This window comes from Trichosurus vulpecula, chromosome 1 (assembly GCF_011100635.1).
Source record: "Trichosurus vulpecula isolate mTriVul1 chromosome 1, mTriVul1.pri, whole genome shotgun sequence".
Lineage (NCBI taxonomy): Eukaryota > Metazoa > Chordata > Mammalia > Diprotodontia > Phalangeridae > Trichosurus > Trichosurus vulpecula.
Window position 1 is genome coordinate 193,757,684 of NC_050573.1, and position 19,716 is coordinate 193,777,399.

Here is a 19,716-nt window from a genome sequence, read left to right on the forward strand (position 1 = left end):
ATATTTCAAATTTTTTTAAGTTCACAGACCTCCCCCATCCCAACATACATATACATACAATCAGTCAGTCAATAAACATTTATTAAGCACCTACTATGTTCCAGGCACTGTGTTAAGTTAACACATATCACACTGGACCTTCAGGGAATTGACGAAATCAAAACACCAAAGAACTGCAAACAAGCAATGTCTTCACAAAGAAATGGCCTCTAAGGTCTCAGTGATAGCCCTCTATTTACTATAGAATAGGATCTAAATCACAAACCTGGGGTTTATAGAGATCAAGCAAAAACCTAACCTTATTTGGCTAAAAAACAAAACACTGCTCAAGACAAGTGGGAACATCTAAGGATGGATGCTGACATCCTCATGTAACTCAGTCCTGATACAAAGGAAGTGTTCCTCAGACTAAAGCCTGCATCTTTCTGTGGCTACCAACACAATCGGGAATTCTTATCTGGAATGATCTTCCTTGAACGAGACAGCTCTTTTTACAGGTGCAGTGAACGGTGAAGACAAACTTTGATTCCTGTCTTAACTGTGTTATAATTGAATGAATTAATAGCCTGAAGCCAAAGGACTTTGGAGGCTCATTATCAATCCTCTAAAAATAGCATCACGCTTCAAAGAAATAAAAAGATCCCAAAAAATATCTCAATGGGGCAGACTGATAGAAATAATAATAATTAATAATAATAGCATTTATAATGCCCTTTAAATTCTGTAAAGAACCTTATGTTGTTATCTCATCTGTTCCTCATAACAGCCTGTGAAACAGGTGCTATTATTACCCCTCATTTTATAAAAGGTGAGGGGAACTTGAGACGGACAGGTTAAATTGTAATACGGGAAAATTAGGAACCCCTGAGAAACCCCTAGCTACTGACAAGCACCCCCAGAAAGAATGGACTCAGATCTCTTCGGCATTTAGCAGATATCCCTGGGGCCCTGTGACTCCTCCAAGGAATGTCAATGAGATTATCCCACTTTAGGATAACCTGACTGAATCTTTTGATCAGCCAGGACCTTTGTTCCTGTTTCCCCCACCCTGTGACCTGGCCTGTAGGGTCCAGGAGATAATTAATCACTGTACCCCCACATGTCCTGTATAAGTCAAGCCATCACTCCAACACGAGGCTATTGATTTGTGGTTGCAGCCCCGATGGCCGCCGGCTAATAAATTCTCCATTTAAAACTTACACTCTGTGGCATGTCTCACTCACTTCTGGTACAATAAAATGACTTTCCCACTGTCACGTAACTGGGAAGTAGCTAAAGCAGGAAGTATACTAAGAAGAAATGTAAAGTTCTGTACTTAAGTTTTTAAAAAATCCACACACAGTATAAGGTAGGAGAGACATTACTAGATAAGAGTTTCAATGAAAAAACCTGAGGAGTTTCGTAGAACTGCAAGAACAACATGAGTCAATGTGACGGCCACCAAAATGTGATCTCAAGCTGCATAAAGAGGAGGTGACGGTCCAACTGCTCCCCACCCTGGTTAGGCCACATCTGAAGCACTGTGCTCAGTGGTGGGAGCTATGTTTTAGGTGAGAAGTAGACAGACTGGAATACATGCAGAAGAGGGTACCTAGGAAGCTGAGAGACTCAAGAAAACATGTCCTTTGAGGATTAGTTTAAGGAATTAGGATGCTTAGCTCAGAGAAAAGAAGACTTAATATATGTTTCAAAAAAACTGAAGGGATTAGATTCATTTTGTTTGGTCCCAGGACTAGGAGTAAGAGGAATTTTTCTATCTACATGGAAGTAGATTTTGGGATCTAAATAAGGAAGAATGTGCTAATAATTAAAAAGTGTCTGAATATAGAATGGGCTGTTCCACCACAGCAAGTACATAGACAAGGATTACCATATGTTTGGATGTTTTAGAGATGATTTGTATTTCAGATAGAGATGGGATTTTGATGATTCTTAGGTTCCCTTCCATATCTAAGATTCCTTGATTGTGTCTAGTTCAAACTCTTCATTTTATAGACAAAGAGATTGAAACCCAGAGAGGCAAAAATGATAGTCCAGTTTGGGGACAAGTTGTTACCATTGATAGAGGGCAGCTAGGTGGTCCCTAGGTAGCGTGCCAGGTCTAGAGTCAGGAAGACTCATCTTCATGAGTTTAAATCATGCCTCAGACAGTAACAAGCTGTGTGATCCTGGGCAAGTCCCTGAACACTCTTTGCCTCAGGAGGAGGCAATGGTAAACCACTCTAGTATCTTTGCCAAGAAAACTCCAAATTTGGTCAGGAAGAGTCAGATGCAACTGAAATGACTGAACAACAACAAAATTGATAAAGTGACAGCTTCTGTCTTAAAATTCTTTTTTGGTAGAATAGTTTTCTGAGAAACTCCTTGGAAAGTATTGCCCAACTTTCCACCCTTTCACTGAAGGGGTAAGGGAGTATGGGTGTACTATGGCATATGTATCAGCTGCATTTGTGATGTGTTGGTTTTTCTGAATGGTTTGGTTTTTAATATTTACTATAAGGGAAGGCTCGCTGGGTAGAGGAGGGGAGAGAAGTATATTAAAAAATAAATATGATATAAAAGCAAAAGACCTCGACAAAACTTTAAAAAATAAAAAGAAGGTAATGGAGCAGAATATAAAGGTTACAGTCTATTAAACCTCACTCAAGGGAATTAGTGAATTATCTGAAGGTCTTAGTATAAAGCTGTGAATCCCATCTAAAAGGGTGTCCCATGGACACTGAAAACAGCATTATAAGCAGGCTCAACTGAATAAAAAATTCAAAACTTGAGCCCCAAATTTAAATTGTAAACCATGATTTAGGAGATTCACTTTAAAAAAAAAAGGAAGAGAGAAAGTGAGGTATAATTATGTGCAAATGACTTGCTTTACTAGAAGATTCTTCTCTTTTCAAAAAGTTTCAACTTAACCAGAGGGTGTACTTAAGTTAATTTGACTAATACCTGACTTCTGGGGAACATGGCCGCTGTGAAATGAGAGGTGACTTGACCACACGGAGCCAGGGATTAACTAAATAAACATATTTAGTCCAGGATAAACTGGACCAGAAAAATATACTTTGAAAACAGATGTAATTTTTAAAAAATTTTCAGAACCAAATAAAGAGTTAATGATACTAAAATAATTGCAGAAAAATAAGTCCAACCTACCATCCAAGCTTCACATAGGGAAACGACAGAAAGTAAGACGCTATGGGATTGGTAATATAATTATGTTGGTGAGGATGTTCACTTGCAAACACTCTCCTTATCTTCTTTGTGAAAGTCAGGTAGAGAAAGGAGACTGAATCCTAAAAGAAAAAAAAATCTTTAAATATTAACCATGATGACAGACATACATGTAAATCCCTACAATCACGGCAGCTAGTATCCTCCTCCAAACAACCATGGGAGGTAGGTCAGACAGGAATATCACTTCATCAACAGGAGGCCATTGAAGGAGGACAAGGGGACAATAACTGAGTCTTAGAGAAGGGAAATGATTTGATAAAGGTCACATAACAAGTAAATATCAGAACTAGGATTCAAATCCAAGACTCCTGACTCAAAGTCCAGTGCTTTTGTCAGTACACTATATGTAAATCCAGATATATAAATATATATCTGCCAAAATCACTGAACTTTATGAAGAAAAGACGTTTTATAGATACTACACACTTTTGTGTGCATGATCAAGTATATTCACTGAGGACAGGTCAATACAAGTTAGACTGCTACATGTAGGTATGCAGAAGAGACAGTCACAGAAATGTATAGCAAGTAAAAAAAAAGTCAAGAGGGACGTGAATTAAACCAAATCATGTACCCCAGACCAGAATGAATGACTAATTTTCTAAACTCCTAATAAAATTAACCCCAAATTTATTTTTTTTCACAGAACATGGAATTGAATCAAAGATGATTTTGTTGTTTTCTTTCAAAACAAAACTAAATGAAAAGTTCTGGTGAACATGTTCAAATGATTCTCAAACACACAAAGAGATATATAGTCCACATTCCCCTGGAATTGATTTTCTATGGATCATTCAGCCTTGCACCATACATACATACACATATATTTTAAAACTATTGAACTGGTACTAATGAAAACATCAACACAAGATAACAGATTCACAAACTACAAGGAGTGGTATACATTCAGTGGTGTCAGAGATCTGTGACCTCTGACTGAAATACATTCGCTCCGTCTTCATGATTCCAGCAACAAAGAGATTCTGGTAAGGTAATACAGAATGTTTGGCAGAGAGGATAGATCATAAGGATGCATAGGCAGGGATGGAAGAGGCCTTAGACTTCATCTAATCCATCCCCTTCATTTTCCAGGCAAGGGAATGGAGTCTGAGAGGTTAAACAACTTGTGCAGTCATAACAGAAAGCTAAATCCATTTTTGTGCCTTCTCATACCAAACCATTAGGGATCAGAAACAGGTTCCAAGTTTTCCATTGGCCATGTAACAAATCTAAGCCACACGCTGAACATTTTTTTAAAAGTAATTGAAAGAAGGGACTATAGCTTTCACTTTGTTTCTATTTCCCTGCTGTTCCCCTCAGGACAGATAATTCCCAAATCTACATATGTACAGCCCTTATTTCTCTGCTGAGCAAGACACAAATCTCTACGTGCCACTTTGATATCCCTAACTGAATGTCCCAAAGGCATCTGAAATTCAACATGTTAAAAACATAATTCATTATCTTTAACCTCAAATCCTCCACCTTTTCAAACTTCCCTATTACTGGCAAAGGTACCACCATTTTCCAGTTACCTAGGCCTGAAACTTCAGTGTCATCCTCACTCTCTCACTCTTACTCAACACATGTATTCAATCCTCTGCCAAATCTTGTCATTTTAACCTAAACAACATTTCTTGTACATATCCCCTTCTTTCATTCATACCATCACAACCCTTGTTCAGGCCCTCATCACCTGTACCTGGACCATTGCAATAATCTTTCAACTGATCTCCCTGCCTCAAATCTGTTCCTACCCAAATCCATCCCCCACTCAGCTGTCAAGGTGATTTCTTTAAAGTATAGATCTGGCTGTGTCACTCACCCTGATCAATGACCTCAAATGGCTTCCCATTATCTCTAGGATCAAATATAAACTCCTCTGTCATTTAAAGTTCTTATAACTTGGCTCCATACTACAGAGATAAATATTATCTGAGCATCCATTGATCAGATACTGCTGTCAATCACCAAATCAACGATGCAGAAATAGTGAAATACAGTTTTATTTTGCTCAGAGTGCAGGCTCAATTGATCGTATACAAGAGGCAATAAACCCAGATAATCAGTTTCAGCAGCTTATATAGATTGTGAATACATGAGCAGAAAAGAAAAATGAAATTTCACAGAAAGGAGGGGAAAATAAGAAAGATCTAGAAACAAGTAACAGAAGGAGGAAGATAAGGATATCTGCCAGTTGGTCCAAACTGGGGCTGTGGCTTATCTCCCAACCTTGATTCTGAAGGTAGTGTGACCGTCTAGTTTCCAGGAACTGTTTGGAAACTCAAAATGGACTGGGGTAGCATCCTCTTCCTATCACAGTCTTTCCCTTATCTTAGCAAGTGACAACAGGAAACCTGAGATAGAAATTTTCTTGTCAAAGTACCTTTCCCATGTTATATGGGAAGGTAAGGTAATACCTTACCTTAGTCATCTGTATGCACTGTACAATCCAGCTCTATTGGCCTAGCTGTTGCTCCTCAAACATGAGAGCGTATCTCTGATCCACATGCCCTCGCACTGGCTTCTCACACCCTCATTTCCCCATCCCTGAAATGCTCTGCCCCCTCGCCTCTGCCTCTCGGTTTTTACAACTTTCTGTATTAGGAGGGCAGAGTTTATAATCTCAAAGAGGATCATAAACATGTCTGAAAGGTTCGGAACCGCCGGATATAAGAAACTCTCAAAGTAGAAGGCAGAAGAATCAAAACATATTTAGGCTCCACAGTAACCAACCCATGAACCAGCAACCCCATTTTGATATATTGATCAAAAGCTTCCAGGCCCAATAAGTACGCCTTGAAAGAGTAACCAGGAGGCTACAGAGAAGCATGATTGCATAAAGCAAAATCATGCTTCCCCCTCTATGGTAAAAAGATTACCCACTGGCCTGAAGTCTTTGTTCAGCTTCCTCCCGTAGGTCAGCTCTGCTACTGGCAGCTCCTGCTTCAGCTGTGGCTGTAGCAGCCTCTGGCTCCAACGGGAGCTGCTTTTAACCATCCAGCTTCTGCGGGGGTGTAAGGTATGCCGGGGAAAGCACAGGTTCTTTCAATCTGCTTAAGCAAGGTGAAGGGGTTGACTGGGAAAGCACAGGTTCTTTCCATCAGCTTAAGCAAGGGAAGCAAGGTGAAGGGGCCGACAAGCTTACTCCAGTCCAACATACAAACAGCATTCAGTTCAGGGGAAAAAGCCAAACTAGTCAAGGGCACTTGTTGACTAAGTGCTAAGGAGCCCATTTTTGGTTGCCAATACACTTTCTTCAAGACTCAGCTCGAATCCCACCTTGTATAAGAGGCCTTTCCCCAGTCATTCCCACAGCTGATGCCTTCCACTTTCAGAGCCCCTTCTATTACTCTGTATATAACTTGAATGTACTTAGTGATTTACAAGTTGTCTCCTCCATTAGAATGCACACTCCTTGAGGGCAGAGTCTCTTTTTTCCCTTTCCCTGTATCCCCAGCTCTTAACCTGGCTTATAGTAAGCACTTTACAAATGTGTGTTGACTAACTGATGGATAGGGCATATGCACACATAGAGCACATACTCCATAAATACTACTAGTTAGCTCTAAACTGACTCCAAGTCTGTAATTGGAGTTAGGAGGATCTTAGGTTCATGTCCCAATTCCAACACTTAAAGGTGTAAGACTATAGGCAAATACATTCTACCTTTCAGCCCCAATGACTTCATCTTTTAAAGAGTATAGTGTTGGCGCTTGTAGTGAAAAAAGTACTTTGTAAACCCTCTACTATTACAAAGTCCCCAAGACCTCTCTGGCATGGGTATACCCAAAAGAAAGTGTTCTCCAATATACAACTGCTGCTGTTCGTGTGAGCAGAACAACAAACATTTTTATGTTAAGTGTCAGGCACTGGGAATATAAAATTGTATAAAAATATATAATATTGTATATGATATATAATGAGGAATATTATAAATTATATATAATAAATATATAAGTATATAAAAATCAAAAAAGATAACATAGTGCTGCATATCTCAAGCGTACATTTCCTTGGGGTATAAATATGTTCATGAATGAATATAGTGTAAGGTACAGGGTATGAGAGGGACAAAGGTGAGTGCGTGACGTTAGCAAAATTCTTTAGGAAGATTTGAGGAAACAAAGAATATTTTCAGCTTAGATTTTGGGAGGAATCAAGGAAAGTTTCACAGAGTAGATGAAAAAACTTATCTTAGGGTGGACCATATTTTGTAAGCTGTCTGAAAACAGGAACTATATTTTCTATTTCCTTTCTATCTCCTCAGATAGAAAGTACTACTGACTGGCATTGTGTTGAGAGCAAACCAGGGCTGGATGAAACTAACCAGGGCTGCTTCTGGCTATCCTGGACCTCCAGGAACCCCAGGTTCATTCTCTAGGGCCATTTTTCACTATGAGCACCCTTACTATTAGTATCCATTAATTGAGAAAATAAATTAAATTCTATAAATTCAAATTCAAATGCATGTAGATGCTGTTGGTTATTAATAAAATACAAGTTTTTGTTTCGGTACAAACATATTTTATTCATTGTGATTACATTAATTGTAATTACAAACTTGTATTTTATTAATAACCAACAGCATCTACACACATTTGAAAAACAGTATACATATATATACACATATATATTATATATACATAACACACACACACATATATATACATATATATGTGTGTGTGTGTATATACATATATATACAGACATATATATATATATATATATATATATATATATATCACACATACATATACGCATTTAAACAAAATCAAAGTCAAAATGATAAGGCATGGTGGGTACAGGACCTTTTGCAATAATAGTTCTTGTGCTTCAGTAGGGGTCTTCAATCCATAGGTAACAAGCCACAGTTCTAGAGTTTCAATTTATTTACTTCCATTTATTTAGAGAGAAATTCTTACTTGGGCCCACGAATCCACACTGAAGAAGACGCCTCTTTCTGTGTAATTTATATTTCCTTTAGCATTTTCAGCTAAGGATACATTTAAAGTTGCATGACATTTATTTTTCGGCAGTTTTGTTCTGTCAAGAAGAATCAGTTACAAATGATAAGCCTCAGAAACCATTCACTGATTAAGAAATAAAATATCTTGAATAAGTGGGTTAATGAATAGATAACAAGATATTCACGCATTGCAAGACCTTAGAGCTTGAAGGAAGCAAAAGTAACAGGATGGGTCTTCTAGTCATTCCTCTGAGTTTATTGGATCATAGCATCATGAATTTGGGGCTGAAAGGGATCTGCAAGGTCATCTAGCCCCACTCCCTTCCTTTACAGATAAGAAAACTGTGACCTGGGAAGATGACATGACCTGCCCAAGGTCTTACAGATAAGTGACAGAGGCAGGGATTTGAATTCCAAGATCTCCACAAAAAGAATTATGGAATTTAGCACTCGAAGGGACCTTAGAGATCCTCTAATCCATGTCTCCTATTTTGTACATGGAACAGCTATATTGTGCCGTGGATAGAGCACTGGACCTGGAATCAGGAAGACCTAAGTTCAAATCTTACTAGCTGTGTGTCCTTGGGCAAGTCACTTAACCTCTGTTTGCCTTAATCCACTAGGAAAAGAAATAGCAAACCACTCCAGTGCCTTTACCAAAAAACAAACAAACAAAAAAAAAACCTTATGGACAGTATGGTCCACAAAGAGTTGGTATAACTGAATGAATACAACAAAATTTTGTACATGGAGTAACTACAGCCCAAAGAAGTAAGTTACCCATGACAACCCAGCTGGTTGGCTGCTGGATTGGGACAAAAATTCCTGATTCTCTTTCCCATTTTTTTCTGTACCACAGTACTCCCAAGAGGCCTCCTGATAACACAGAAAGCTTCCACTCTCAATATATTTTCCAGAGTATCAGAATTCCAAGTGTTCAATGATTAATAAAGCTACAGTTCCTTCTGGATCATTTAAGAGTTAAAGATTTGTCTGTATTTGGCCCCAAAAAAGGTTGAAATGCAAATTTTGCCATCATACGTACTATTTTATCCCCTGCAGACTTGCCAAGTTCTCATTTGTAAGAAAAAAAGTTAAATATTTTCTAATTCAAATGTTTATCCCAACCCATAATTCTAAACTACAGGAGATCAGAGATGGAGATTCTATCATCACCATTCATTATCAACTAAGGAGGGTAAAAGATTCTCCCTTGAAAAGGGGGAGAGAAAAAAAACAGATGGTTGTTGTTAACCAGGAAATGTGAAGGTAAACAATTATCACAGTCTTCTTGCTAGGAAACATAATGCTCTACCTGTCTTGGGATAAAGCAAGTCAACAAGAAAGAAGGAAATCTGTCTTTCAGTTTATTGCCGGCATAAAAGGACAAGATTAGAATGAAAAACATGATCTTTGTCCTGTTCTTCTTTTAATCAATACTTATTTTCTCTTTTAGCTCCTCTTTCCAGTCAAGTCCTCCTGTCTCCTATCTTTATTTGTTCTCTACTCTTCAGTACAGTGGAAAGTCTTTGAAGTCAGAGGCCATAGGCTTATCTCTGTGGCTTTGGACAGGTCACTTCACCACTCTGGGCTTCAGTTTCCTACTCCGTAAAATAAGACTAGACAAGATGCCCTCTGAGTTTCCTTCCAGTTCTGTGTCTATAATCCTATGATAATCCAAACCTTCAAGTGAAAAGAATCTTGTCAAAGTTCCCAAAACACCATTAGTTAAATTCCGGATGTCTCTGACACATACTAAAAGGCTAAAACTGAATTTCAAACTCCCCCTGTTGAGGGCTGTCATGATGGGTTTTAGATTACAATTCTGTGGGACACAATGATATCCCTTATATGGCATATAATTTCAGAGACCACAGTGATCAAAATTTGCCTCTGGCACAATATTCCTTAGGATACAATAGGAAAATCTATTCAGTAAGAATCAGTTGGGTAAACATTTTCCATTGCAAGATCCACAGATTGCAAATAAGATGCCATTTCTGAGCATCAGAGGCCCTTCTAGCTCTAAATCTCTGATCCTATGAGTGATCACAGGGGCTGTTAAATGAAAATATCAGGATTCCACTTACCCAAGGCTGTCGTTATGTTTGGGACCACATGCCACGAACAGAGGATTCTCAGGTAGGGTACAGTCACTGTAGAAGTATGCAAAAGGAGGTGAAGTTTTTTCCTACCACCTTCTAAAACACATTTAACTTTCTTTTGTTGTTGTTGTTGTCCAAAATCTTTAATATACATATTTAACTTTCAATTATTTATATTAAGTACTTCAAATTCTCTTCAAACATTCAGATCAGTAGTTTTCAAAGTATAGGCTCTGTATGTGTACTCATTCTTCTCATTATTCCTGTATGTGTTGGTGAAGGAAGAAATTTTCTGGTTTTATGGGAGGAATGTTTTGCTACTACTGTTCATGCTGTGCCATTTCAGTAAATAGCCTTTGCTTTGAACTGCTGATCTAAACCTTTGAAGAGAATTTGAAGGACGGCCAGCATGGCAGAGATAACAGACTTTCTGGTGCCTACCCACATCTTGCAAGCCTCTTCAGCAAGATAACAGATCTCCCTTAATTGAACATGGGCAGTAAGATGTATAGAGACAATATATTTCTTTGAATTAAGGTGATTTATGGGACAACTCAGCTCAGAGAGCAAAGCTGAACTTCTGAACTGAACTCAGAGACAAAGAAACATGGTTTGGGCAATTTTACAACAGGTGATACAGAATACAATCAAGTACAAAATGAAATCAGAGTCAATTTGATTTTCTCACTATGGTAGTAATCCCCTGTGGGGACCCAAAGTATTAGTTTGAGTCGGGGTGGGGAGTGTGGTAGCTACAGAGGATATGTTCCCATCTCTTGAACACATTTAAGCAAACTGTACAGGTCAGAAGAAAAAAGCCAAGGGCAGAATTCCAGGAACTCAGAACCACAGAGACTTTCAGAAGGACAAAAGTTAATAGAGGATAGGCTGAAACAGAGAGCAAAAATCTTTAGGTCCATGCAGGGAATGACTTCCTCAGAACTGGAGGTGGGAATGGAGAGAAAGGAGCAATAGGACCAGGTTAGCTGACAAAAAGAAGCAAGCCCTGGTGACAGAGAGGATGTCTGGAAGGGCCTAGACCTGGAGTGCCTGGGAAGCAGCTTCTAACATGTTGTGGGCTGAGATCCTAGTTCCACTAGTTAAGTCATCACATTCCGACAACACAGCAAGGACTGTCATGATTGAAGAAGTTGTGGGGCAGATATGGGGCAATTTGAGTTAACTATGCCCCCAGGAAAACCAACCTGGGACTCAGCAGGGTGGGGGGACCTTTGGGCAAGAAGAATATAAAAGTGAGGTTTTAGGACTTTTGCTGGTGAGCTCCTAAGACTCCAGAGAACCTCCTTGCCAACTTTCTTTCTGGTGGCTTTCACTTACTTGCTTTTACTTTCATTAACTGCTTTTTAACCACTTTGGGAATTGCTTTTACCAGGGGGTAGGGGTGTGAGTATGTGTGTGTGTGTGTGTGTGTGTGTGTGTGTGTGTGTATGCATATATATAATTAATTATTTGAACCCTCAGGCCCTGGGTGATTCATTATACCAGACACAGAACTGCTACTAGGACAAGAAGGAATTAAAGGTCTCCCTGACCTACAAGGAGACCAAAGACAAGGGCAAGCCAAATCTTCTTAGGCTGGAAGTTTTATGCAACGCTTAATCCAACCCAGATTAGATTGTGGTAAGGGCAACTAGGTGGCACAGTGAATAGAGTGCTGGGCCTAGAGTCAGGAAGACTTGAGTTCAAATCTAGTCTCAGACACATAGTAGCTGTGTGACCCTGGGCAAGTCACTTAACTCTGTTTGCCTCAGTTTCCTCATCTGTAAAATGAGCTGAAAAAGGAAACAGCAAACCATTCCAGTATCTCTGCCAAGAAAACCTCAAATGGGGTCATGAAGAATGGGACACAACCGAAACAACTGAACAACAACAAAAATGGAAAAGAACCTGGGATTAGGTACCCACTAGTGATCTCATCTGCTGTGAAACTTTAAATCTTGCCTTTAGTTAAGTTAGGAGCAGCCAAGGGGACTATGTAAACTCACTCAGTCCTGTGTCTCAGTTAAATAAGAAGAAAACAGCGTTTTCCCACATCCAAGCTAAGCTAGTAGATAGGGTGATAGAAGTGAGATAGGATCAATTCCAAAGCCTGGTCAGAGTTGATAGACCTGGGGCAGACTGAGGGCAGATACCTAAGCACTGAAAGAAATAAGGCCTAGCTGTGGATGTTGGCCCCTTCTTGACTGAGCCATTGTTCCCTCACAGACCCTGATGAAGATAGAGCATTATTTGTCTAACCTTGAAATGAAAAACGAAGACAAGTATGACCAGAGATTCCAACTAGGATTCCTGAGACTGGAAGTTTAGAGCTTGAAATAAACCTTAGAGGTCTTTTAGTCCCACCGTTTCCTAAAGCATGGAATCTCCTCTACAATAGGCTGTGGAGAGATATAGAGGGCCTGTGACTTGGAACTTTTAAAATTCTGGTAATTGTGTTTTGTTATGTTTCTTTTGTGATGCATTTGTTGTAAGGGGACCAATGACATCATGAGAGTGATGTTCTGACTTGCAAGTGAATTGGATTTAAGCGAGGCAGAACTGTGCAAAGTCATCAGCCCCACTTTCTCCTTCAGAGTCATCTGAGTCCAGCAGCAAGACATAGGTCAAGGCGACAGGTGATGGCCCTGGATGCAGGAGACCAGGGCCTTTTTAAACTAAGGTCTTTCCCAGATCTCAGTTTGTCAGAGGCAACACCCATTCAATAATTAAAGGCTGGGTAAGAACTGAGGCAAAAGATGGCCTAGTTTTGCCTTCCCAAAAAAATCAATCTGGGAAGGGAAAACCCTCAGTACACTTGAAAATATGGTCCATCACACAACAGTTAAGAACACTGGTCCTACAACATCAATAAATGTCTGACTAGTCTTGACCAAAACAGATAGCATCTAGCCTTAACAAGAGGGACCCTACTACTTCTCAAGATAGTCTATTCCATTTGGGGGCATCTTTAACTGTTAAAGAGTTCCCCTTTACTACACTGCAATTTACATCCTTATAATAATTAATAATAACAATTACTAACATAAATATAGCACTTTGAATTTGCAAAGCACTATATGTATATATATATCATATATATATATATGTACATACACACACATATTGTCTCATTTGATTCTCACAAGAACCTTTTGAAGTAAATGCTATTATTATTCTCATTTCACAGATAAAAAAACTGAAGCTGAGAGAGGTTAAGGGTCACACAGCTAACAAGTACTTGAGGGCAAAATTTGAACTCAGGTAACCCTGACTCCAAGTCTATCACTTTTTCTATCATACCACAAAGCTTTCTTACCCATAACTTCCATCCATTGGTTTTGGTTCTACCCTCTAAAGCTAAGCAAATTAAATCTCATTCTTCTTTCATAGAATAACTTTTCAAATATTTGAAGACAATAACTATGTACCCTTTAGTATTCTCTTTCCCAGGCTAAACACACCCACTTCCTTTAACCAAGGCTCATATCTGCCACCCTCTTTCTGACAGATTAAGTTATACCTATACCATATATTTTTTTTTCCTGGGGCTAGCTGAAATTCCTAGAGCAGAAAATATGATCAGGACAACATAAAGCACAAGAAACAAAATAATGCCTCACCTGGTCCCATTCTGTAACATATAACTTGTTAGATGAAACATATTGGTGGTCCAGAATGCCATGTCATCCAGGCCACCAAGGAAATAATCTTGGAACTGGTCCACCAAAAATGGGGACCTTTTTGCAAAATTTGGGTAAAGCTATATAAAAAGCAGGCAAAAGAAAAGAAAAGAAAAAAGAAATAAGGTTTTGGTCTGGCATACATCTGACTCTTAACAAAGGGTAATATATAAAAATAAAGAAAAATACCTTGGAAAGAACCAACCTCTCACCATACCTGTAACATAAATTATAATGAAATGAAAGCTGTGTTTTCTACAAAGATATAAACCAAATGATGCAAATAAAGCCCTACCAAAATATATCCATTCTAAGGGATTAAAAACTGAAGTGTGCTCATAAATATTTAACAACCAACAATCGGCCGGGGCGGGGCGGGGAGGGGGGGGTTAAGTGAGAATGTACCTAAGGTATATTTTAAATTTAATCTGTATTATTAATATTTTCTCCATCACTTTTTTAAGTCTAAATAATCAATAAAACTATAAATGAAGCACTGATTGGTAGTGTTTACTTATTTCCAGTGTATAAATGCTTACATTGAAAATTTAACATTAAGCTCTTATAAGCTGGTTTGAGCAAGCTCCAGTACACCCTGTTTACAAATATGCAAAATCCAAATAGCAAATGTTACCAGGATAATGAAATAATTAGAAATGTTTTCAAGGAAGTATATTATCCTAACATAATAGGTGGAGCTCCTGCCCCCTGTGAGGGTTTTACAGGAAGACATGGGCTAGAGTTACCCAAGATGGGTGTTGCTGGAGGGAGTACCCAAATATATGAGATCATAGATCCATCAAAGTGTCATAAATATTATTGCAGCAAATCCTCAGGAAAACCAGGTGCTATCTTTTTTGTTTAAGTTTTGGGAAAGAACTCTCTGTATCAAACTTACAATTCTAAGAACTGAAGATACGAACAGTCAATTATTGCATTTTTCGTTATGACTTCCTTGCCATAGAGCTGCTTGTAGATTCCCATCAGATCTTTGACAGGTATATACCTGAAAAGCACATTAGAATCAATGGAAACATATGTTTTGATTTTCTGTTTAAAATAATAAAATCTAGTTAGGTACAACCCAAACAAAATATTTGATGCTGTATATTTTAGTAAAAGAAACACCTGGGAAGTTCTAAAACTAAAGTTTTCCATATGCAAGACTAAAATTCAAGGACTATTTTCTCTTTTGCTTCCTTTATTTAATGGATTTTTTTTCTGCACTAGTTGTTGAGTAGAATAAGATGCTATGATAAGATTCGTAGAATAACATACCAAAAATAACTCAATGCCCCTAAATCTCAATTTTAGAGTCATTGTGGAAATCAACAAATTTTGTAGTAAGGATTACAAAGCTAGTCTTTTAGTTTACTGGATAAGATAGAGTGATTTCTCCAGTGATTTACTGATATGAGGAACCCCCAAGTAAGAAAACTCCATCTATCAATGGAGGTTGGTACCTTTTGACTTGCCTAATGTCACACAGACAGCATGTGTCAAGAGGTGTGACTCAAACCCAAGGCTTCCTGACTTTGAGGACAGCTCTCTATCTGCTAGTCCATGTTGTCTCATATGCTACATTTATAGAATTTTATAGAATTTATAGAATTAAACAAGCAATTTCATAATATAGTATAATAAAAAAGATGATTGCATATGTAACTGAAAATCTATTATGTACAAGTTGCTATTCCTTTTAAATATATGATAAAGTTATCATGTAAATTTCCTTTCTTTCCTTCCCTCCTCCCCTCCCCCTCCCCCCGCCATGGCTACCATTAGACACAAAAAGGCATATGTGTGTGTGTGTGTGTGTGTGTGTGGTGTCCTTTATAGCTGATTTGGGTATTTATAATAGTCAAAATGACTTATTCACTCAAAGTCATTCTTAAAACAATATTGCTGTCACTGCACACAACGTTCTCTTGGTTCTGCACATTTTGCTCTTCGTTATTTCATGCAAGTCTTTCATGTTTTTCTAAGATCACTGAGTTCATCATTTCTTATAGCACAGTAGTAATCCATCACAATCATATATCAAAAACTAAAAAGGTGGTGTTTTTTGTAACCTAGAATTATGTCCAAAGAGTTATCAAACTGCCTATACCCTTTGACCCAGCAATACCACTACTCAGTCTATTTTCAAAGATGACTAGGGGAAAAGGAAAAGAACCTATGTGTTACAGCAGCTCTCTTTGTGGTGGCAAAGAACTAGAAATTGCAGGGATGCCCATCAATTGCTGAACAAGTTGTGGTATAAGACTGTGATGAATACTATGCTACGTTTTAGATCACAGGAATTATTTAAGTTAGATTCTGAAAACTTTTTTTTTCCGTTTCGGATTTGGTAGCATCCAAGGCAAAAATTGCAACTAATCAAAATTGATACTGGTTGGAATCATAGAATTTTAGAGGTAGAAGGGATCTCAGAGGTTATCTTGCACCACTCCTACTTGGAGCATAAATTTTCTCTAATGGGTTGCTAAAAGTGGTGATCCACTGAAAACAGCGCACTCACTACCTTTCAAAGCCACCCATACCACCATGGGACCTCTTTTTGATTGATTTTTAAAAAGTTTTTCCTGATATTCCTGAAATTTGCTTTTCTATTGCTTTAACCCCATTGGTTTTTGTTGTCCTCCTGGGCCAAGCAAAATAAATCTAATCCCTCTTGCACATGACAACCCTTCAAATATATGAAAACAGTGGTCATGATCCATTTATGTCTTTCTCCAGAGTATCTGAAAAATAATAGAGTCTGACCAACACCAATTTTTGCTTTTCAAAAATCCAAAAGGCAAGAAAAGCTCAGTTATAGCCATTCTAAATTCCACTAAGAAAGCAGATATCTGAATACACGCTGCTCTTACCAGCTCCGCCCAAGGTAGTTAAAATCAAGTTCAAAATGGCTCAACACATCTCCTCCTACAGTGTGAGAAAAATAATTCAATGTATACTTTTAACCAGAGAGGAACAAGATCTAACATGTTTCTTACTTTAGCCCCGCTTCAAAACACTTGTTATATGAAATCTGAACACAGGACTTAAAGACAGGAAGACCTTGATTTAAGGATCAGATCTGAAACTCAGCTGCCTAACTATGGGTAAGACATTTAACTTCTCAAACACATGTACCATTTACTTTTAAAGACTCATGGCAAAGCAAAATAAAACAAATTTTTTTTAATTTTAAAAACAAGAAATTAAGTTTTAAAATTTTAAATTTAAAAACAAATGAATAGATGTTGAATGAAAAATGAAAAAAGAACCATGGCAAGAAAGTACTTTGTAAATCTTGTGATTTCCTCAAGGTAGGTAACACCCGAGGTAGAAACTCCCCTTAACAATGCAGATCTGCAACTCTTTGGCAATTTTTACCTTTGGAAAGTTGCCTAGGGCCCAAGGAGGTCAGAGGTTAAGTGTCTTGCCAGGGCTCACACAGCCCTTAAGTGTCAGGGGCTGGATTTGAAGGAAGGTCTTCCAGACTCTAAGGCTAACTCTAAAACAGGCTTGTACCACCTGAGGCCTGCAGGCCAGCCTGTGGGGCAGCCCATAGGCCAAGCATCCTCTACATTTTTCTTGGCCCGGCCAGTCAAATTCCTTTGGCATGCCAGTAGGCCATAAGCTGCCATGGGCCGCTGGTTGTGCGTGTCTGCTCTAAAACACTTTGTAAGTGTGATCTATGATTTTTTATTAATAAATTAGGGAATGATAACTCACATTGCAAAAGATTTTTTCACTTTACAAAAGGATTCATCAGAATGATTTCTTTACATAGAAACTTCCAAAATGTGTGTATCTATATATCATCATCGGCTACTTGATGGAAAAGTTGAGACAAGAAAATGACTGTTATTATTATTTACAACAACTCACATTACTGTAGCACTTCAGAGTTTATAAGGCACATTCTCCACACAAAGTTTGTGAAGTAAACAGAATACACATTACTCTTCCCATTTTATAGATGAGTAAAATGAAGTGCAGAAAGGCGAGATTTGTTGTTGTTCAGCCTTTTCTTTTTCAGTCACATCGGGCACTTTGCGACCCCATTTGGAGTATCCTTGGCAGAAATATGGGAGTGGTTTGCCATTTCCTTCACCAGCTCATTTTATAAATGAGTAACTGAGGCAAACAGGGTTAACAGTGACTTGCCCAGGTCACACAGCTAGTAAGTGTGTGAGGCCAGATGTGAACTCAGGCAGATGAGTCTTCCTGTCTCCAGGCCTGGCACTGTGCCCGCTGTGCTACCTAGCTGACCATGAGAAAAATGGGAAAATGTAAATAAACATTACCAAAATCACCAATAGGATGAGCATCACTGTAAGAGCCATGAAAATCAATCTGAAAAATAGAACAGTGAGTTATAAATAAGCCATAACAAGAAAAATAAACTCAGCCTAGACAAAAGAACAATGGAGATATGAAAATATAAAATGAAGATTATTGACTTGGCTTTTTATACAATATTAAATTTTTTAAATTTTGAAATATTTTTTCAATTACATGTGAAATTTTAAACTTTTCTTTAAATTTTGAGTTTCAAATTCTCTCCTTCCCTCCCACTCTCTTTCCACCTTAATGAGAAGGCAAGCAATTTTTTTCTAGGTTATACATGTACAGTCATGCGAAGCACATCTCTATATTAGCTATGTTGTAAAAGAAAACAGAGACAAGAAAAATAAAGAAAGTTTAAAAAAGGAACGCTTCAATCTGCATTCAGACTCCACCAGTTCTTTTTTCTGGAGGTAGATAGCATTTTTCATCATAAACCCTTCAGAATTGTCTTGGATCATTGTATTGCTGAGAATAGCTAAGTCATTCACAGTTCCTTATTGCACAGTATTGATGTTACTGCGTACAATATTCTGGTTCTGCTCACTTTACTTTGTATTAGTTCATTTAAATCTTTCCAGGTTTTTCTGAAACCACCCCCCTTATCATTTCTAATAGTACGAAACAGTAGTCCATCAAAACCATATACCATAACTTGTTTAGCCATTTTCCAGTTGATGGGCATCTCTTCGATTTCCAATTCTTAGCCACTACAAGAAGAGCCACTATAAATAATTTCGTACAAATAGGTTCTTCCTCCCCTCCCCCCGCCCTAGCCTTTTTAAAATCTCTTTGGGATACTGACCTAGTAGTGGTATTGCTGGATCAAAGGGTATGCACAATTTTATAGCCCTTTGGGCATAGCTCCAAATTGCTCTACAGAATGGTTGGATCAGTTCACAACTCTACCAACAGTGCATTGGTGTCCCAATTTTCCCACATCACCTTCAACATTTACCATTTTCCTTTTTTGTCTTCCATAAATTATCTACCAAGGATTCACCTAATCTGAGGAAGGAAGCCTTCCTCAGATTCTTTTCACCTTTTGAGGATCCCAAAGTACTACTTGGGTTTCTATCATCTCTCGTTCTCATTACATGACCAAACCAATTCCTTTTCTTTTTCTTTTTTAAAATTTATTTTATTTTTAATTTATGGAATAAAAAAAAGCATTTCCATAACATAGTATAACAAAAAAAGATGATTGCACATAAAACTTCAAATCTATTTTGTTTTTTATACCACTGTTAGTGGGCAATCATCATGGATAACATACTGGCTGAAGCAAATTTAAATCCACCATGGCATTGACTTTTAGGTTACTTGTTACATTGATCTTTCTAAGGTTATTGTGATGGATGACTCAAAACCACATAACATCACCTCTTCCTAC

General features: G+C 38.0%; 1 protein-coding gene across 2 annotated transcripts in view; it reads right to left on the reverse strand.

The window, feature by feature from the left end:
* GPLD1 (glycosylphosphatidylinositol specific phospholipase D1) overlaps nucleotides 1-19,716 on the reverse strand; it is a 57,573-nt gene that overhangs the window by 22,259 nt on the left and 15,598 nt on the right. For both annotated transcript variants that reach the window (XM_036759951.1, XM_036759943.1), the window contains 8 exons: nucleotides 18,284-18,332; nucleotides 16,859-16,913; nucleotides 14,884-14,991; nucleotides 14,175-14,202; nucleotides 13,926-14,065; nucleotides 10,291-10,356; nucleotides 8,157-8,277; nucleotides 3,151-3,290 (listed from right to left, as the gene is read on the reverse strand). In XM_036759951.1, coding sequence (XP_036615846.1) covers nucleotides 3,151-3,290; nucleotides 8,157-8,277; nucleotides 10,291-10,356; nucleotides 13,926-14,065; nucleotides 14,175-14,202; nucleotides 14,884-14,991; nucleotides 16,859-16,913; nucleotides 18,284-18,332 — 707 coding nt within the window. The remainder of the gene's footprint in view (nucleotides 1-3,150; nucleotides 3,291-8,156; nucleotides 8,278-10,290; nucleotides 10,357-13,925; nucleotides 14,066-14,174; nucleotides 14,203-14,883; nucleotides 14,992-16,858; nucleotides 16,914-18,283; nucleotides 18,333-19,716) is intronic.